The following is a 15,107-nucleotide window of genomic DNA, read 5'->3' as shown; positions in this document are numbered from 1 at the left end:
GCCACTTTTGGTTCCCTGCCAGCGCATTTTTATACATGCACAATATATATTCAGGAAGGTTTGTAACAAACTGGTTGTGATTTGGTGGAAGGATACAGACTACCTTCCCTAGTGGAAAGAAATATATATGTTAGTATATTTCAAGCAAACTTACATTTGCGTATGTACATTTTAAGTATACTAATTATTAAGTGTACCTAACAGCGTGCTTGTACCAATTTTGACATTATAACTTTAAACACACATAAATATAATTGTACCACAATACACTTTTAAGAAATATATCAAATAAAAGTATACTTTAAGTGAACAAAATATGTATTTGTTCAAGTGTACCAACGAAACAATATGCTTTTAAAGAAATTTTGTGTATATTTTAAAATATATGCTCAAAATAGAATCTTTTAAAATTCACTTAAAGCTTACTTGAAAAGTAAACTATTAAATAAACTGAAATTTCAGTGTGTTTTAAATTACATCTCAGTGTATACCTTAGGCTATTTTAGGTGACTTAATAATCTTTTACTATTTTGTTAAAATGGCAAAGAATAAAAAAAAATTACAATCCTTATAGTGGAACTTGATGTAATGTTTAACAAAGTAAATAATGTGTTCATGTCTCAAAATATCAAACATTGACAGTTTAGTTACAGAGAAGACAATACTTGTCCTTAACACTAAATGTAGCAGGTATCTTCAGTTTTACATCTCTCCAAATATGACTTGTTGTTTGTTTTCAGTTTTTTAAAAATACAGAATACGGATACAGATAGCACCCACAGGTGCCTTGGGGGGAGTCTGACAGCAGGCAAGGTAGGTGAAGTGTTTTGCCCAAGGACACAACAACAAAGAAGGATGGAGCGGGGTTGCACAAACCAGCAACCTGTGTGGTCGCACAAACCAGCGACAGTGTGTGGTCGCACACACTGTCGCAGTGTGTGGTCGCACAAACCACAAACCAGCGACAGTGGTAGGAGTTTGCAGGGCAAACTCCTACCACTGTCACCCCATGTTGCCCCCCCTAAAAAGCTTTGAGGTTTTCTGACCTGTGAAAGGTGCTATATAAATAAAATGTAATTATTTTTCTTCCTCATTGTTTGTCATTTACAAAAAAATTTAATAAAATGTATAAATGTTTATGGTTGCAACAACAAAAAATGTAAAAAAAATTTAAAAAAGTGCAGAAAAATGTCAATGGGAATCAGTAATTTGTCAAGCACTGTAAGTCCAACTAAAGTAGAATGTCAGTACTCGTCTATGCACACATGAACAAGACACATGCTATGGTGAGTATGTCTGCTTTCAGATAAAATTCTGCCTTTCAGTCACCCTTGGCTGACTGTTCCTCTGTGGTGAGAGTGCTGCTCATGCACAAATGTAACCTTCAGGCCAGTGTACATCTGCCAAGACAAAGCCAACAACTCACTAGACTTAATCCAAACCTGCACAGCTGGTTGGAATAAATGCACAAAAGGAATATATAACAAAGAGAAGTACATTTCTTTATGTTTTTGGTTTGATCAATAGTTTGTCAGATAGTCACTGTGAATAAAATTGTACTCACTCTGTGGTGCAGTTTCCACCCCCACGTCATGTTCACCAACTGTGTGGTGTCATCTCAAAGAGTTGAGGGTGACTGGATCTACAAGACTGGCAGAAGGTGGATGTTATTCAGAGGCAAGATTTCTTACAGATCTGATACAGACTCTTACTTTGTAATGAGCCACAGTTGTTTGTTATGGACAGACAGACAGACAGACACAGATAGATAGATAGATAGATAGATAGATAGATAGATAGATAGATAGATAGATAGATAGATAGATAGATAGATAGATAGATAGATAGATAGATAGATAGATAGATAGATAGATAGATAGATAGATAGATAGATAGATAGATAGATATTTTTTTATGACTGTTTCGACAGTGTGGCGCGGTTTTAATTCGTCTTTGGCCCCTTATGGCTTCCGTACGTACTGACGTACCTACAAATACGTAAGCGGAACTTCGGTTGTAAACAAATACGTAGACGCGAAATGTTTTTGTCTGAACCAAAACATGTATAAATATAGAGAAAACTCAAAATTTTCCGCATATGTCAGGTAAGATTGTTTGAGTTAAGATATATTACGACTCGGTAGATGGAGTGTCGAAAGCGGGTAGTTAAAAATTGATGTACTACATCGGTTATTTTCTCCATTTAGCTTCGGCTAGTTGTCATTTCAGCTAACAGTAAAAATTAAGTTCCGTTTAACCATTTGACAACAGCTAACACCCGAGTTCTTTGAGTAGTTTGTGCGTTTTACATATTAATTTGAATTCTGCCGAGCAGTTTTATGCACATAAAAATGAAGTAACCGGGCTGTTACTTTAGCTTTTATTTATTAATAAAAAAAAGCTAAAGTAATAGGCCTTTGCCTAAAAAAAGGTAAGAAACTACGCAGGCCACAAATTTAAAGCCATATTAACTGAAAAAGTATACCATTAAATACCACTTCTTTCACCATCTAATTATTCGTTATTGTTTTTTAAAATGTAGTTTACAACACTTATTAACAGAACAAGGAAACTATACAGAGTCAGAATGCTAACGAATTACTGAACATTTTTAATTTAAAAGTGAATTCATATTTTGGTTTCTGTTTAAATGCCATTTATTTCTTATTGTGTCTCATTTGGAAAAACCTTACGACAAAGATCTGGAAGCACTTTCGTTTTCCTCAAATTTCTTAAAAATTCTTACCTTAAGTTAATAATTCCTCCATTAAACAAAAGTGGTAATTTAGTTGGACTGACAAAAAAAACTGCATGTTATTAGTATCTTATTTTAAAAAACAAAAAGTATTTTTTAAATGAACACTACAGTTACATGATTAGGTGAATGAGGCTCTTTAAGAACAGTATCAGGTTGGAATTGTTTAATTTTTCTGATTTACAAAGGAAAAGAAAATGCCTACATAAAATTAAAAATGTATTTTGATGTAAGGAAAATTCATACTATGATTTTTTTTTTTTAAGTTTAAATCTGTTTGTGTCCTAAGCAAACCATTTTCAAAGTTGTTTTACAGATAGGCTCAGATTATTTATCAGTTTCAAACTATATGGGATTTGAATAAGTTGCACTTTATATTACGGGTGTTAGTTCTGTATTTTGCTTGTGTCTATGTTCGAAAATCACTATAAATGCATATTTTAGATAACATTGTTATAACTTTAATATTTTATGCCTTAGTTGCAGTAGAAATAATTATTGAGTTTCTATCATTTTTGGGGGGGGGGTTAATCCATATTAATTAGCTCAGGTTTAAACAGTTTTGCATAAATACTATGGCACCAGTCATTTTTACTCAAGGTCAGTATCTTGCTAATATAATGTCATACCAGCTGGTGCCTATTAAAATAATTTCTACATATTTTATTTTGCACTTCAGACTGAATACGTATTTTCAACACTATTTATTTTTCTTTCAGTAGAAAGAAAAAGAAAAATAAGAAAATCGGAATAGTTAAGTGGGAGATCTTTGGTAAAAGCTTGCATGCCATTATGACACCTCCACATTGTATTATTTCAATAGAAATATATAATATCTATTCTTGCTTTGTAGCAACATGTATCCATCTTCACTTATCAGTTTCATTTCCCTACCCCTCTTTCTGTGCTTTTAGGTTGCACAAGACTGGAATTATTTAATGAAGTGCCATCTAGTTGCCAAAACAGGACATTATTTGGTGCTCCAGGCACGAAGAAACGATTAGAAGAAATATGTCTCGGAAACAGACAGCAAAACCTGTGAGGAGCAATAAAAAGGGTGAACTGGAGCGCAAGAGGGATGAACGAGCAGCTCGCCGTGCCATCGCAAAAGATCGGAAGAACCGCCCTCAGGATAACGACGAAGGGGCAGAGTATGTCAGCTTCTCCAATCAGCTCCAGGCGCTCGGGCTAAAGCTGAGAGAAGTCCCAGGAGACGGGTAAGAGATGGGAAACTGCTTATATTTGTCATGTGTGTCGCTCTTGGTGTGTTTGGTCTAGGCCTGAAACAATTAATTGTGATTAACCAATTATTGAAATAACTGTCAACTAATTTAGTAATGGATTAATCTTTAACTGAAGTATACAGACTCATAACAGCCCATTTGCTGAAAGAACGTACCTAATTACTCAGAGCAGTAATTAGACTAAAATTATTTATATATCAAAAAATAACCTAATACTCCTCACGTGGCATAGTTTTAGCTTGACCTGGTTCAAATTCTGTAAAATAAAAAAAACTCTTAATAAGCACTTTTTTTTGTTTCCCAATCAATAATCGATTAATCCAAAAACTAATCAGCAGATTGGCCCTACGCTGTATTGTTGAGCAGAACGGGCTGAACGTTCCCCATGTTGACGTTACCAGTATTTTCGAATGAATTGGGTTATTTGTGTATCTTTTCCATGTATTTCTAATATTGTATAAAATAAGCTTAAGCGGTGAAATGAAAAATCTGCAAAATCTGCCAATTTATTTTATCCGATCAATCGATTGTCAGAATAACTGATAATATAGTCCATTACTACAATGTTTAAGTTTACTACATTCTTTAAGTTGTGATTTCCATATTAACATATATATTTTGAGACCCTTCACTGGTTATGTTAATACTAGACTAAAAAAAAAACAGTATTGTAAAAAACAAGACAATTTTACGCTTTGCTAATTACTTCCTCATTTAGGAGTTGCATATTGCCATTCTTTTTCCTTCCTACTTAAATTTCATATCTATTGATTAAACCATTATCAGTCATTTTTCCTTGTAATTAATTATTTTCATGAATTATGGGAGATCAATATAACAATATTCAAATCTCAACCAATTAAAAAAAAAATGCTATTTCCTAAAAACTTGCTTATCAAAACTTGTGCCATATTTAATTCCAATCATTTTTTTCTGTTTCATGTTTGACCCCTACTCAAACCTAAATGACTTTAATTAATCTTTGCTGGTAGAAAATGATTTAATTTGAGTCCAGTATCCACATTTCCTTACTGCAGACTATGAATATACACAGACAGTGCTGTGAAAAAATATTTTCTCCTTTCTCCATTTTTTTTGTCACACAAATAATTACATTTTAATTTCAAATCAAGATAACCTGACTAAATACAAAATGCAGTTATGGAATGTTTTATTTATTACAGGTAAAAAGACGTATTTCAGACCCTCTTTATCTAAAAACAGTCCATGGGAAATGCTTCGTAGCAAGACTGCTACGAAGCATTTCCCATGATCTTTGTTTTCTGGGGTTTTTGTTTTGCAATTCTAGGACAAAATATCTTCGTTTTCTTTTTCTTTTTTTTTAATTTGTCCTGTTAAAAAGCATTTCTCTCAACTCTTCCAAAATAGCTTAAGTCGCCTTTATCTAATTGTAAAGATAAAACTTTTTTTTTCTTTAACTAAAGAATAATCTTTCTGATTATTACACACTGGGCTTCAGTTTGTTGAGAGAGGACTTTTTAACCCGTCCCTAATGGACAGGCTGGAACAATAGCTTTAACTCAGACAGATCTTTTTTTTTTTTTCCATATAGCGAGTAATGAGGTACATCAGTCATTATGTGTGATCTCTGTCTCCTACAGGAACTGCCTGTTCAGAGCGCTCGGTGACCAGTTAGAGGGGCATTCGCGGGGTCATCTGCGGCTTCGCCAGGAGACCGTCCAGTACATGATGTCCCATCGACAAGACTTTGAGCCTTTTGTTGAAGATGATGTTCCTTTTCCACAGCACTGTAAGAAAGTAGCAGTTGGAAACAATCATTTTTATTTTTATAATTGAATAATGTTATACCAACCATTGATTATTATGGGATTGTTTAATAGTTGATGATGAAGCAGTGACTCCTGGAAGTTTTTGTCTGCAGGCTGGAAGTGATGAAGCATTTTTCAGAGTTGTCATTTCCGTTTAGATTCAGGTTTCATGCAGGTGCTTGAAATCCTTGAAAATGCATGGATTTCAATTCAATATTTGGAAAGTGGTAGATCTTTGCATCAGATCCTTGGAAGTGCTTCAAATTCAAACTGCACAGTTTTGTCATAAAGTGCAGTCTAATGCTTGAGTAAAAGCCTAAACTTGAAGAACATTATTTCCTCTTGAAACCAGGTCACACACTTAATAAAAAGACATGCACATTTTTTTAAGTTAAATCAGACCAAACCTCTCTTGTTTTAGGTGAGTTAGAATTCCCCAAAGTATTTCTATTTTGCTAAATGCTGGAAGCTAAGACTTCTTTTTTTTTAGAGAGATTTTTGTGTAACTTTCTTCAAATTCATAAGTTTGTGTTTGAGCAGTAAGGTCAGCTACCTTAAAATGATTTGCTTGGATTGCTTCAATGTAATGAATATTTATTACTCCTTATGAATCAATGATTTTATATGTTAACTATTGCAATTGGGGGCTCTATTTTTGTTAAATTAGTGTTTTGTTCTCAGACGAGTCAGGTGTATAGTGTGTGTGTGAGAGAGAGACATTTCGGAGCATAACATTTTTATGTTTTAGTTTGCCTTTTTGAATGTAGAATACTACCACAAGACATTATTAACTGAAATAAATGATCAATAACAGTGAATTGAAATGGTCTTCTCTAGTTAATCTGTATTGTTTTAATCTCCAAAGTGTGGAAAAGTTTGAAAACTTACATTGAAAGTACTTGAAAAGTTCTTAATGGGAAAAGTGTGCAAACCCTCATTGCTATTATAAGAAAACTGTTTTCATTAATTTAACAATTTTTATGTTTTATTAGCTACATTTCAAGTCAAATATAGATAATTAATCAATTCTACGTGAGATGACATTTTACATAAAACAGTGATTTATATTATATAGTTGTATTGTAGCTTTTAAAATGTATAAAAACTAACTTATTCTTGTCTTTTCCTCCAGTGTCCAATCTCGCCCAGTCCGGTACCTTTGCTGGCAATGACGCTATCGTCGCTTTTGCTCGCAGTCAGCAAGTGAAAGTGGTCATTCATCAGCTAAACGCCCCACTTTGGGAGGTAGGGATCAACCCACAGGATGAGGCAATCGAATGACATCACATGAGCTCATGCTATTTTAACCGTGGGACACCAGCGCAGCAGTATTTCACCAGTTCATTAGTCGTGTCGTCTTGGCAGATAAATGGTGTCGAGAAGCAAGCGTGTAGAGAGTTGCACATCGCCTACCGATACGGAGATCACTATGACAGCGTGCGGCGAGTCGGAGACAACTCTGAGAGTCCTGCACAGCTACGCATTGAGGTAGTTGTTTTATTTTATACTTTTTAGGAGTTACTATTGGCCTTTATTTGACAGCAGTCTGACAGGAAGGGGGAAAAAACATGCGGCAAAGGAACCGTGTAACGGGAGTCGAACTCAGGATGACCTGTCGAGATCTCACCTGCTCCCGCTCTTCCCGTAGCTGTGCTCTCGGTCTCCTGAACTTTTTCCAGTCCTGTCAACTGTTTAATCCATTGTTAACATGTCGTAACATGTTTTTACGAGCCGCCTTTAAACGTAACATGACCGCTAGATGCTGGTGGGGCAGTGACTGAGACATGCTGCAGTGCAGAACGGCACACCGGTGTGTGTTAGAGTCATGGGAGCAAACCAGCAAAAGCCAAAGAACTTTGCTTTTTTTTTTTCCCCCAAACTAACCAGGTGTGTCGAGTAACTCTGTTGGATGCGTCATGCAGGTTATGTTAGCTAAATGATGACTAGCTAATGCCAATATATCACATTAAGCTTGTTAACAAGAATAGGCTTCTGATATTGTTATCTGTGTTCAAAAGCGGGTAGCACTGTTGAGTAACTTTTTGAGAAAAAACAGTACTTAGAGTAGTTTTACTCCACGGTATTTTTTTTTCTTTTACTTGAGCAATATTGTGTATACTCTTACTTGAGTAGATTGGTTTTGCATTTAAAGAAATAGACTTCAGAGATTGGATCCCTTAGATTTCTGCGTCGTATGAACTAATGTTTATTCTAATTTGAGCATAATTACTCAATATTGTATACATCCTTATTGTTTCTTTTTTTCTACCAAACATGGCTATTTTTTGAAAGGTTACATAAAGGTTTAAGTATTTATATTAAAACAAAAGCTCATTTACTCTGCCCCTCCAAAATAAGCCAATGCCCCCCTGCTAAATTCCTCTGGAGCCGGGGAAGCTGCGGAGATGTATCCAGATTGCACCTGCATCTCAGTTAGCAATTGCACCTTTGCTAACTGAGATGCTTTCATGGTTTCCAGACCCTGCAGAACTCCCACAGCCAGCAGCGTGTGTTTGGAGACGGTCAGAGGGAAAGACAGAAGAAACCCTTGCCGACCGCGTGCGAAGAGGAAAACGTGATCCTGAGCTCCATCAAGAACCGGGGAATCCAGGGTTAGTGGCTAAATAAAACTTTAGCTGCTCTTAGATGCTGCTTGTTGTTTGTATGAAGCGTTGCCACCCGTCACGTAAAATACAGAATCGTCTCGTATTTGGCAGTTAAATGTTGCGTCCCGTATTGACGGGATGGGATTTGTTCCATATTTCTATAAAATGTCATGCCTATCACACATATATCAACATTAATTATAACTATAATGGCGAAAATAAAACACAGGAAATATTAAGGTCAGTTAAACTGTAGTGGCAGGAGCTACAAAGGACCGCCCAGAACGCTACGGACCGACGCTGTTGTCACGGTTGCCTAGAGACGAACACTCTGCAGCCGCGGTGAGATGCTATCCTGCGTCTTTTTAAAACGTCCTCTACCCGATTCTCCACCACGTTCTTGGAAGCAAAATCTCTTTTAAAATACAGACGTGAGAGGGAAGAGACACATTCAAGACTGAACAATGTCACTTGGTATATCAAATGATGAAATATTGCTGGGTTTTTTTGTTTTATTTTTTTCATTCTTTAAGTGTAAAACACTGAAAAAACACTGACGACCTTTGCCCTGTGTGGTCTAGAACCAGCCTCCAAACCTAACTCCTTATTTATATAAATATTTTGGTAATACTCTTTCAAATACAATAATTTTCACATAACCTTATATTTTTGGCTGTCTGGTGAATTAAATCTAAAATATTAAATCTGATGCAGTTACTCAGTACTTGAGAAGAAATTTTACCAAATATTTTTTTACACTTGCTTAATTAAAGCTTAAGTAATGTATTAGACTGTTCCTTTATATTTCTACTTAAGAAAAAATTAGAGTACAATTTGGGGTATTCTAACTCACCTCTATGTATGAACGATTGCTCTATGAATCACTTTTTTTTTTTTTTTTACAAGAAACATTCCCATAAAATAATCTCTATCACTGCAGCGGCCATCTTACCCCATGAGAGAAGGTCGACACAGGCCATTGCAGGCATCTCTTATTTCTGAAAGGTGGTAACTCTATATGTATGTGAACAGTAACAGGTCATGGAGTTTCCTCCCCCCTCCTTCAGGTGATGAGGAGAACCTGCTACAGCTAAGTGCAGCAACAATAAATGCTGAATGGCTCGCTGGTTCGTCGCTTGGTCAGCTGTGCCAGGGCAAATGCACATCGGAGTCCTGTTCAACCTGCAGAGCCGAAGCCACAGACTGCAGTGAGCATAACAAGCCAGGAGAGGGCAGCGACGTCCAAAAGCCCAAGGTATTTTCATGGATGGGATGTACTGCTTTTTTCTTCTTCTTTTTTTAATTTTCAAATATGAAAATAAGTAATTTTCTTTAAAAACTGAAATAATACTTAAGTTACATGAAATAAAATGATATAAATAAAAAAGCTGGGTTATTTAATATGTTGTGAATATTGATGAGGTTAAAATAACATTGAAATGCTGTGCAGATTTGTAAATGTAATATTTTTTCCATTGATATTTGTGTTGTGTGTCGACATAAGCAGGTTATAAAAGTGAAGCATGTTATTTTTCTACACCAATCTCATAGACACAGAATGTCAGATGTCTTAGAGATATTTCCAGTTTCCCTAGTCCATGGGTGCAACAGTTGTCAGTCATGATTCCACGCCGCCTGTCAGCTGTGGCCCTGCCCATAAACAGGACCAGTTTGAAACTGGAAAAAAAAATCTGAAACTGAAAAGAAAAACCTCTTAAAGTAATTTTTTAAACATTTTTGTTTCAGTTTCACATCTTTTTTTTCTTTTTTTTTACAGTTTGAACATTTGTTTTCAGATTCAGACAGTTTTTTCAGTTTCAAAGTAATTCTTCTGTTTTTTTGTTTGTTTGTTTTTCTTGCATACAAACTTTATGGTCCCAATTTAGCTCCATAGGTTTCCCACTGAGGTTGGTTGAATTCCTCAACAAATTCCACCGATCATTTTGGGAACACGTTGCTGTATTCTGATGTTTGGAGTTTTGCTGAATTATCCCAAGTTTGCAGAGTAAATAACTGCATTTATATGCATCATATGTGCTATGTTGAAACTGACAATCTACTTAATTTAGAATCTGCTTAGAAGCATACATTAGTATACTGATGGTACTTTTATAATGTTTGTTTTCCATGCCATCTAGCTTTCAAACAAGCAAAGAAAAGAGCAGCAGCGGCTGGAAAAGAAGAAGCGCCAAGAGGAGAGGCATCGGCAGAAGTTTCTTCAGAGTAAAGGAGGCCAGGACCAGAACCAGAACCTGCCAGATGCTGTGACTCTAGTACCAGCTCTCAACACTCTCAGTATATAAAACTGAGGCATGGTCCAATCTTCCACACTGCAGCATTTGCTACCTGTGGCCGTCTCGTTTTCCACATAGCTAAAAATCAGAGATTCTATCACAGGGAATGTTTGTTTCTGAGTTGTTCTTTTTTCTTAAAAAAAAAAAAAAAAAAAAAAGTTAAATGGTGCCTGTGTGAATGAGACGTGTGAAAGTTAATGAAAAGAACGTGATGGAATGCGAGTGTCAGTGTTTTCTGCTGGGTTTTGATTGAAGTTCAGTTCCCGTTCTTGTTTGTAGATCCTGTTCAGATCTGATCTACCTTCTACTCTGCCGCTCTCCTTTTCTTATGCTGGAAATCTGGCTTTCAATGACAAGCATGCAGATGATCTGCTTTCATTTATCTTAAACTGAGTTTACATTAACTTAGGTAATTCTGCTGGTAATCAAACAGGGGAGAGAGGCATTGTAATGTAAGGAATGTGGCAATACTTGTTAATAAATGACAAATTTACTGATTCTAGTATAAGGAGATGTGCATATTTATCACAGAAGCATGTATATTACCATAACTAGTTTTTCAAATTCACTCAAAGGTGTTAATCCTCAACCACTTTCATTTTAGAAAGTTGAAAAACAGGAAGTCTGCAATTGTTGGAAAATTCATTTGTGATTTCATAAAGAAACAAACTGTCATTATTACGAGTATTGCAAAATGTACAAATGTTTATAAAGATGTCACATAAAGGGGAAAATTTGTGTCTTCGACAGGATTCTAACAAATGCATAAAAATCCAGCTTAGTGCTTCTTTGTAAGGATGAGGTCTGTTCACACAAAGCTTAAACATTTGTACAAGTTACATACTACACCATAAAACCACAAGTGTTTTTCTTTTAGTGTCTTGAGTTTTTACCATGCCTGGTTAGAAAAAAATCTATGAATCCAAACTTGTGCAGCAAATTCTTGTTTAGGTAATTCATTGGAGCTACACCATCAGCCCATTTAAAATCAAAACATTTCAACTGTTTTATTGAAAGTAGGCAACATTCATAATCATGAGTGTAGATTAAAACTGAGTACGAAGCTCTTGGACAACTGGAAAACTGTAGATGACGGCTCAAAAGGAACGATAGGAATTCATTTTATTACAAAGATTTAAAAAAAAAAAAAAGCATCAATTGACAATGATGTAAAACTACACTTAATGCAGTCTTTAACAGACTTACACTATGTACACTTTCCGCTAACACACCTCTTGGCTGAAAGGCATCTATTAAAGTCCTGCGGTAAAGCAAGAGAAAAAGCTGCCACCAGTGTATCAGAAACACGAAAAGAAACGTATTTTAAAGCCAGAACACCCGCTGAGACTCTGTTCTGTCAGGGGGGGTCTGAAACTGCTCCACTGTTGTTTCTACCAATCTAAGTCACATCTGTGGTTTCGTATCAACTTCTTTATGCTCAGATTACTCATAGTCTGAAACCAAAGGGAGTCCATCTTAGTCAGAAACCATTGAGAGTCCAGTTCTCTAGAAGTCCTGTCTGATATTCTCCTTGTTCTCGTCCCCCTGCTGCTGTCGGAGCTGACCGACTTCGTTCTCCAACTGGACGATTGCCCGCTCGATTTCGTAGTTCTTACTGACCAGTGACACCCAGCTAGGGATGGAAATGCACATATGTTAAGACACAGAAGAGTACCATGAGGCCTCATCTTCGCACCGTGACAAACATGCAGGTATTCTCATTAACATACTTGGACTCTAGTTCGCGTAGTTTGGCTCCAGCTGCCAACTGGTCGTTCTTACGCTGCCAGTTCAAATCTTGAATTTGCTTCCTGTAGAAGTTAAGCACATTATCTATGAATTTTTTTTTTTTTTTTAAAGGACTTTGGGCAATCAAATACCAACATCCTGCTGTCTTTACCTGAACTTGTGAAGCTCTTTCTGAGCCATCTCAATCATGAAGGCCAAGTTGCTGAGGAAGGAGGATGAGGACAGTCAGGCATTTTCAAACAGTGAACAGACTTTGAAGGAAAAGGCTGATGCCTCTCACCCGTTGTAGACTTTCCATGCGTTGGTTCCGTACTGCGACATGAGCTCCAGGTTCTCGATGCGGACTGCCTGGTGCTCCAACTGAGCCATAGAGTTGTTCACACACTCCTGCCACGCCGTTATGTCGTTCTTCTGTCCTGACGTGGGCGCCGGAAGCTCATATCTCCACAAAGAGTGACAAAAGTTTTAAGTGCATGCTAAAAAATGTGTGCACTTAAACTGTACATTTCTGTATTGGTGGATTAGCATAAAAAGAAAAAAACCTTTAAAAAAAAAACAGTATTTCTTCAATGACCAGGTTTTACCTCTTCATGCTCAGGAGCTCCATGGGCTGCCGAGCTGCTAACCGTTCAAATTCGTTCCTCATAATTTCTGTCTGATGAGCAAAAAGATGATAAAGAAACATTCAGATGCTGTTAATTTTCTGCCACTGCCTAAACTGATAAAATCAACCAGAGGTTGTCTAATGGATTCCTCACCTCAAAAGCTGAGAAGTCGGGCGTAGGCAGGTAGCTCAGGTAGTTCTTTGTAGGCCGGTATCTTCTTGTCTCTTCCTCAACCAGCGCCGCAGCCTAAAGGAATGAACGGGATTAATGTTTGACAGATTTCCAAAAATTTCAGTCTTTTCAAAGAAAATCAAAGTGTGCCGATCAGGCGATGCACGCTGTACTCCAACTCAGCTGGCCAAACTTGGTTAGACCGCCACACCTTCCCATTTTTCTGTTCTTAAACACACCATGTGTGAAGGCAAAATGTTTATTTGCTGCCCGATGTACACCTAGCCATTAAGAGGTGACATGATGAAGGAATGATCAGTGTTATTCTCTTCACTTTTGAGTGATCAAAATGTTTCACCTGTATCAGAGATGTTGATACATGAAAATATAGTTTTTTTAAAACAATATTTCATACAGATTAAGATAAATGAACAAGAATTATTTAAAGTAGGAGCTGACAACTTGGTTCAAAGTATCTTAGTGGTGAACTATGAACATGAATCATTTTATTTTAGCCTAAGCTAAAGAGGACCTATTATGCTTCCTTTTAAACAAGTCAGGATGGGTTTATGCTCTAAACAAAACATGGTCACTGCATCTCATTCTGATATTATCATTCTCAGATAATCTCAGAATGATTATCTGACGATTTCAGATAATCACTCATTATTTTTGCACAAAATCATTATCAGATAATGAGAGATTTCAACTGCTCAGTTCAGCCTATTTTGAGCTCTTTTTGGAATGAGTTGTTTTAGGACTCTGTCCCCCTTTTATGCAAATAAGCTTTAGTTTTTGGACTGTTTCTAAAACCAGTAGAGACCCAAATGGAAGTACAAAATCATGCAAAAAATTAATTTTGTATAGAACTAATTGCCCTCTATAAATTAGTTCTTTATGTGGGTGAAGTGGCATATCACTGATTATGGTTGATATTCAAGAATTGACTCCTTCCCATTTTATAAATGGGAAGCTATTACCCCTCAACATAAATATTAAGTCATTAGAATATAAAGGTATACATTTACAAGCATTATTCTTAAGCCCTAGCTACAAACTATACCCTTGCTCTGCGAGGACAAGACACCACAAAGTCTATCAAGACCTTATTTTATTAGTTTCCAAGCATATTTACTAAGCCTGTGTCGCTATGGACAATTTAAACATATTGCAGAACTGCTAAAGGCTACAACGAGGTGTTCTGCTGCTTTATATCCATGTAGCATAGCCAGCTAACACGTTTCTGTTAGCACGTAAGGTTTTTACTCACCGCTTCTCTGACACCTGGAGCATCATAACCCTGGTCAAAGTACGGCAAAGCGTCCACAAAAACTTCACCTGCTACTGAAGCAGTTCCGGCCATTTTCAATTTGTTTAATTATCGTTTTATTTGAAGGTTCACTTCTTTCAAACGCTAAACGGACTCGGTAAGTCCAACTATAAGCTTTTCCGGAAGAGAATGTTTACATCCTGTTGTATAAGTTGTAGTTACTGCCGCCTATTGGATTGGAGGATGACTGCTCAAACTACTTTTTTTGCAGTAACAGTGAAGATACAATTCCACTGAGAAAAATCACCAAAACCTGAATTCTCTTGAAAGACCATCTTCGTCAGACAACATTTCCCTTCTGTGTTCTAGTTAATTCTCTTTCTTCCACATGTCAAGCATTTTGGGCTTAACATGTACAGAAGCTGGTTGCCTACATGTACCGGGTAGATTTGCTTTACAGAATTTATGTCTTTATTGTGTATTTGACTTTAAAAATCAAGGCTGCATCCAGCATCAAACTAGGTCACATTGCTGTAATAGTAGCCTATGTTCGTATGACCTTCAACCACTCGGATTATTTGTGTGTCAGTGCATTGGTGTGTACTTATAATTGTGTTTGTGTT

At 36.5% G+C, this 15,107-nt stretch overlaps 2 protein-coding genes across 3 annotated transcripts; one reads left to right on the top strand and one right to left on the bottom strand.

Annotated features, from left to right (window-relative positions):
- Positions 1-1,995: 1,995 nt before the first annotated feature.
- On the top strand, positions 1,996-11,197 carry otud3 (OTU deubiquitinase 3). Of its 2 annotated transcripts, XM_015004132.2 has the most exons (8): positions 1,996-2,105; positions 3,670-3,972; positions 5,622-5,770; positions 6,922-7,034; positions 7,155-7,277; positions 8,269-8,401; positions 9,463-9,650; positions 10,534-11,197. In XM_015004132.2, exons 2-8 carry the CDS (start codon positions 3,767-3,769, stop codon positions 10,696-10,698), a joined length of 1,077 nt encoding a protein of 358 aa, XP_014859618.1. In that variant the 5' UTR covers positions 1,996-2,105; positions 3,670-3,766; the 3' UTR covers positions 10,699-11,197. The 2 variants fall into 2 exon arrangements, with proteins under 2 accessions (XP_014859618.1, XP_087863109.1); XM_088006983.1 differs by lacking the exon at positions 7,155-7,277.
- A 597-nt stretch (positions 11,198-11,794) lies between these two features.
- On the bottom strand, positions 11,795-14,690 carry bcas2 (BCAS2 pre-mRNA processing factor). Its single transcript, XM_015004133.2, has 7 exons — positions 14,485-14,690; positions 13,197-13,289; positions 13,023-13,093; positions 12,719-12,880; positions 12,590-12,640; positions 12,420-12,500; positions 11,795-12,322 (listed from the first exon to the last, which is right to left on the bottom strand). Exons 1-7 carry the CDS (start codon positions 14,575-14,577, stop codon positions 12,196-12,198), a joined length of 678 nt encoding a protein of 225 aa, XP_014859619.1. The 5' UTR covers positions 14,578-14,690; the 3' UTR covers positions 11,795-12,195.
- Between the last annotated feature and the right edge of the window lie 417 nt (positions 14,691-15,107).

Source organism: Poecilia mexicana, unplaced genomic scaffold (assembly GCF_051168715.1).
Source record: "Poecilia mexicana isolate PSO_F unplaced genomic scaffold, ASM5116871v1 scaffold_7, whole genome shotgun sequence".
Lineage (NCBI taxonomy): Eukaryota > Metazoa > Chordata > Actinopteri > Cyprinodontiformes > Poeciliidae > Poecilia > Poecilia mexicana.
This window is presented reverse-complemented; position numbering and strand designations above follow the sequence as displayed.